Source organism: Pelophylax lessonae (genome assembly GCF_965119305.1).
Source record: "Pelophylax lessonae genome assembly, chromosome: 6".
In the NCBI taxonomy this organism is placed as follows: domain Eukaryota; kingdom Metazoa; phylum Chordata; class Amphibia; order Anura; family Ranidae; genus Pelophylax; species Pelophylax lessonae.
This window is the reverse complement of record NC_138773.1, coordinates 159646021-159652020: the sequence shown is the minus strand read 5'-3', so window position 1 is coordinate 159652020 and position 6000 is coordinate 159646021. Positions and strand designations below refer to the sequence as shown.

The following is a 6000-nucleotide window of genomic DNA, read 5'->3' as shown; positions in this document are numbered from 1 at the left end:
TCCACCTTGAGTAGATATTCATAGAAAGGCAAGAGAGCACGGTGTTCTTTCACTAGGTCACTTCGCCACCAGAAAGCGGGGGGGGGGGGGGGGGGGTTAGGCATGGTCTCCATTAGAGACTACTACGAGGCTGGCGTCCTATCCCCACTTAGGTTTTGGTTTACTGTGGGCATGGCACCGCTGTGGGTGGAAATGGAAAGCTCATACGTACTCAGTAATTACCTCCGCAGTTTCCTCCTAGCCAATCAACTTGGCAAAGGCTTGTTTAAACATCTCCGACCGACCATCGTGGCGGCACTATCCTCTTTGCGGAGATTCACAAAATCCACTAATGGCGGTTCCCTACGTACTCCTATTCCACTGCCCTTCTCTAGCCTGCCTTCTATCATCCCTGACCTTCATGTTGCCCCCTGGGTGTCTACGGGCATAACCAAAATAGAAGACCTTATGGTGGGTCCGGCTATAAATCCTTTTAAACGCTGCAAATTGAGTATAACCTTCCCCCTGGAGAGTATTATAGATACTCGCAAATTCAGCACCTTTTGCAAAATACTGTAATTTCTCCCCTTAACTTGCCTTGGAGTGTGGCTCAATTCCTAACGGCCGATGTCACCACAGCGAAAGGAATCTCCCTATTCTATAATGCTATTCGCGATAAAGCAGTGTTCCGAAAATCTACTCCTAAGGCCCCTTTCACACTTGTGCGACTTCAAAGTCGCGCGATTTTACCGCGAATTTGACGCAACTTTTTGCCACGATTTTGATGCAAGTTTGACTGGGCTTATAATGTCTTTTACTCAAAACGCATCAAAATCATGCCAAAAGTAGTGCAGGGACTACTTTGAAGTCGGTGCGACTTCAAGTCGCACAGATATGAATGGGGCTCATTGGAAATCATGGAGAACGACTTGTCATGCGATTTTGCAGTCCCAAATTGCCGGACAAGTCGCACAAGTGTGAAAGGGGCCTTACTCTGAGTTGGAAAGAGACTTTGGGAAGGAGTTCCAGCTTACACTGTGGCAACGAGCTATCTCCTACACGTTTGCAGCCACCAAGAGCTCTAACCTGTGGGAAATGACTCAAAAAATCAACCTTCGCTGGTATATGACTCCACAACGTATTTCTAGATTCGCTTCCCGTGCCTCTCCTCTGTGCTGGAGGGGATGTGGTGATGTGGGATCTCTGTTTCATATCTTATGGGGATGCCCGGGGTTATATATACGTTCTGGAGTAGGGTGTCAGAAATCTTATCTCAGGTGGGTGGATCCCCCCTACAATTGTCTCCTGAACTGGCACTATGCTCGTTGGGCATCGACGATGTTCCTGTCCATTATAGGATTTCATTTATCCATATTTTATTGGCATTTCGCCTTACCCTTCTCAGACACTGGCTCCTGATATTAAAGAGGTAATATTAACCACACAAAATCATGCTACCTATGAATTGATGTTTGCTTCCTCTATGAACTAGGCTGACTTAGCCCGATTAAAATGGGCACCGTGGCTGTCCTGGTATTCTACTCTGGGCCAGAACTATAGTTAATATTGTTTCATCTCCATTTCTAGCGCTTAAAATTTAAATTGACGAAATTGTGACCTTTGTTGTTTTCCTTCGCTATTCATGTTGCAGATGTTCTCCAATATACCTTCTGAAATGCAGATTTGATGGTGGATGGAGGGGATCGATGCCAATCGGGCTGACCCTGGGGTGGAGGGTCCTGCTCGGGAGGTGCTGGCAGCAGTCGCTCCTGGACCATAGGTGAGGGATACGGGGGCAGCGGCTGGCGCTGGGGCCAGGCTGGGCGGGGCCCTCTTCCTCCTCTCATAGGCGCTTTGTGTCTGAATAGCGATAAGCTGTACTGTATGATGTTAACGATTGTATTTTGAACATCGCCTGTTCTATTTGTATGTTTTTCTCTTCTTTTGTTTCTATTTAAAATTCAATAAAAACCTATTGGAACTAAAAAAGCCTGGGATTCTTTCCTAAATGTCTAAATATAAATAAGGGTCTACACTATGGACAAATGTGTGATAAGGTGCATCAAATGTGCATAGAGCTGCTGCCTCCCTAATGACTACTACCAAGGTAGTGTCTGTTCTAAAACTTGTAAAAAGAATGTCAAGAAACAGATCGAGATGGGCTCAAGTAAGTATGAGGGGGGCTGCTGTATACAGAAGGTTTTTTTATTATGATGCATAGAATGTATTAGGAAAACCTTCTGACTTTACAACCACTTCTCTAACTTCTCTGATCCACTATGGTCTCTGTTTGTAAAGCAGTGATGTGGCCATACTGCTGTTCAGAAAAAAGCTAATTTCTCTTTCATTCATTGGTGGACACAGCTCCTGATCTTCTTAACCTTCGGGTTATACTGCTCCCTACACGAATAGGATACTAGGCAAAAAAAAAAGTCTGCCTACACCTATGGGCAGTTCCAGCGGGTATACTCCCCCTCTCTGCTATAGTTACTCAGTTTTTTCTGCCTAGTCAGGAGTAAGGACTTAGTTCATTGCTGGGATCTCTGGTCCTGGCAATTTTTTTTATTTTTGATAACCTTTTTTCTCCTGTTTTTTTCCCCTGTGAGATCTACAATCAACTGCCGGACTGGGCGACAGGCTGGATAATCTAGATCCAGTCAGCGAGCGCACCCAGACCTCCACGCTAGGTGGGCCGCAACATAGCCCCACCGGACGGGGGCTGGCCTGGGGGTTAAACGCCTCGCGAGGTCGCATACAGTGCCCATCTGGTTCCTGGTATGGTAAGTGACTGTCCCCCCCTCTCTGGAGGGTTTTGGGGTGGACATGGGCCCCTCCATGGGACGGTCGGACCCCTGTGTTCCCCTTCTTTCCATTAGGCACCCCCCTCATCGATCTGGTGGTCCCTGTGGGTCATATCACCCCCATCCGCCCCCTTCCTTCTTTACTGACACTGGGGCTGTGGGGTGGCCTGGTCCATCGCCTGGGGTGGGAGCAGGGTGCTGTACTGGCGATGGGGGCGGGGGGTGTGTAAGAGCAGTAAGGATGTGGAATTCTCTTCCACAAGCAGTCGTATCAGCAGGGAGCATCGATAGTTTAAAAAAACTAGTAGATGGGCACCTTAAAGACCACAACATAGAGGGGTATACAATGTACGGTTAACAGAAAACACACACACACATCATAGGTTGAACTGGATGGACTGATGTCTTTTTTCAACCTCACTAACTATGTAACTATGTAACCAGATTCTATTGTCCCGATTGCAACTTTGTGCAGTCCCATGTTTCAAAATGTTTCATACCCGGGATGTTTACTAAACCAATATGCAGTGTCTAGTATTACAGTGATAAGTAATATTGCACCTTTGTTTGGACAGATTTCAGTGTTTTTGGTTTGATTACATTATTTAATAAAATGTATTATTATTATATTATAATCAATGATTTTGTGTTTCAAACTTTATAATACCTGGGATTTCTATTAGACTCTTTTGTTTGGACAGATTTAAGTGAGTTCTTTTTAAGAATTACAGGCCTACAATATAAAACAGATTTCCATGCAAAACAATGTACCGCTTTGACATTCAAAAATACTGAATTAATCAGACCGCCAGGGAGGTAATCATGCTTGGTATCTTCCTCTTGGAATGCCATGGACAGCCTTATACAGCACTCTAAACCAATCAGGGCTCTATTAATAGGGAACCTACTTAAAGTAAGTGGAGAGAACTTGGCAATTGCACATGTTCTGCTGCAATAAATTGTGCTTATTTTTTTACTCATGCACTAAACGTTTGTTGCAAAATAGAATGAAAGTTGTCTTTGGAAACTGAAGAATAGTGGTGGGTATACAAGATTTGATCAATGATCGATATCTTTTCCAACTGATCTTTCCCGATTAGATATATTCAATCTGTAGTCAACAACCCAAATGATCACATGAAAAAGTGGACTTAGTTGATAGTCATCAATCATATCTTTCCACCATGAAAACTCATATTGTAATCAATTAAATATGAATAAATTCTTAACCAAAACATCTCACTGCGATCAATGTAAAACCATCAGTAATTTTATGCCCTGCCTGATCCACTCAGCTTAATTGAATCTGATCTATGAGTCTAATGCGATAGAAAGGGAAGTTATGGTTATTGTACATTGATCAAATAATAGAATTGAAGTGTGTATGACCACCATAAGAATAAGAATATTTATGTTCTAAAGCTGAACCGCACAATGTGTAAAGCTGAATCTAGCTTTCAGTGATTTCATTTTTGTTATTTTAGCCATCACATTAATCACAGGAATTGAAACATGCCGACCTGGAAGAGGGAACAGAAATGGAAGTGATTACCTTTACAAAGGATACAGTCTTATCTGATGTCCATGTACGCACCCAACAAAAGAGGCATCTCATGATCAGACTGAACAGAGTAGGACAGCCAGGTAAATACCTTTTTAACAAAATATATATATTTTTTTATTCCAGTTTCAACACAAATTATTTTTTTACACCTGCCTCTTAGACCCCTTTCACATCTGCTTTTAAAAAATTATTTATTTTTTCAACCCCTTTTACTATGTCCACTTAAGGTCTGCTCCAAGCATCCAATGTTTAATAAAAATAATGGTCCTGTTTTTCTGTCCCGGCAAGGAAGATTTACCTTCTCTATCTGTGTGGTCATGCAGCACTGTACCTAAATTATTATTATATTTTTTTTTTTTTTGAGACAGATAGAGCTTTTTTTATAGTGGTGTGACAGAACCATCCAGGACAGGGGCTTTTGGTGGGGACTTCAGGGTGGCCTCTTCTCTACTGACTATGAGCCCTTGCTTTTAAGGGAACACTTATCTTTGGTAGGTGTGTGGCTTGGGGACCCTTGGAGTGGTCTTGCTTTGGATTCAAGATGGTCTCCCCGAAACACACAGGCTCTGGGAATCTATGCCTGGGATCCATATTTAGGGCCTCTTTGCCCATAACCTGCAATGACTGCTTTAGATTGTGATACTCAGAGCAGATGGTAATAGGAATCTCCAGTCAAAAAATAGTTTTTGTAAGAACGTACCGTAAAACTATTTTCTCTGAGTTGTCCGACAGTCGCAGCCCCTCATATAGCCTTCACGAGTGGGTAATGGCGCCCTCTGCAGGAGCAAGCTAGGCAGTTTTAAATGTTAATAAAAAAACTTTCTACACTTAGGCAGACCTCCAGGCGGCTGTCCCCCCGCCATTATCCTGACCCAGTTACCAATGTCCTTCAGTTTTGTAGCAAGCAGTACCGGAAGACAACAATCCCAAGATACAAAAACCAGAGGGGTGGGGGCTGCGACTGTCGGAGGACTCAGGGAAAAGAGTTTTACGGTACGTTTTTACAAAAACTCTATTTTCTCTTACGTCCTCCGCCAGTCGCGGCCCCTCATATAGCCTTCACGAGTGGGACGTCCCAAAGCAGTGCAGGTGTGAGGGGTGGGAAGACGTAACCTACCGAAAAGGCAACGTATCAACCAGGCCAGAAAAAACAACTGAGCCAACAGGGCAACAAATTTCAAACAGGAGCTAACCCAGAATAAGAAAAAAACACCCCAGAAAAAGACAGAAAAAAACATGTCTCTTCAAACAACCGCCACACTCAAAACCTTGCGGCCAAAGGAAGCATCCGAGGATGCCATCAGGTAAAGTTTGTTAAACTGTGTGAAAGTGTGCACAGACGACCAGGTTGCCGCTTTGCACACCTGAGCCACAGAAGCCTGATGGCAAAACGCCCAAGAGGCACTCACGGCTCTAGTAGAATGTGCCTTTACAGGGAAAGGAGGAACCTGACCCTTGATTGAATAGGCATGAACAATCGTCTGTCTGATCCATCTAGAAACGGTTGCCGCGGACGCAGCCGAACCCTTCCGAGGTCCCTCCGGAAGGACAAACAGGGAATCAGACTTCCTAAAAGACTCCGTGGCAGACAGGTAAACCCTGACCGCCCAGGCCTTATCCAAGGAATGCAAGGCAAATTCCTTGGGATGCTTGGGG

General features: G+C 44.2%; 1 protein-coding gene across 2 annotated transcripts in view; it reads left to right on the top strand.

Moving 5' to 3' along the window:
- The first annotated feature begins 4268 nt into the window (after window positions 1-4268).
- METTL22 (methyltransferase 22, Kin17 lysine) overlaps window positions 4269-6000 on the top strand; it is a 407031-nt gene continuing 405299 nt past the window's right edge. For both annotated transcript variants that reach the window (XM_082261015.1, XM_082261014.1), the window contains exon 1: window positions 4269-4424. In XM_082261015.1, the coding sequence (XP_082117141.1) occupies window positions 4319-4424 (106 nt within the window). In that variant the 5' untranslated portion in view covers window positions 4269-4318. The remainder of the gene's footprint in view (window positions 4425-6000) is intronic.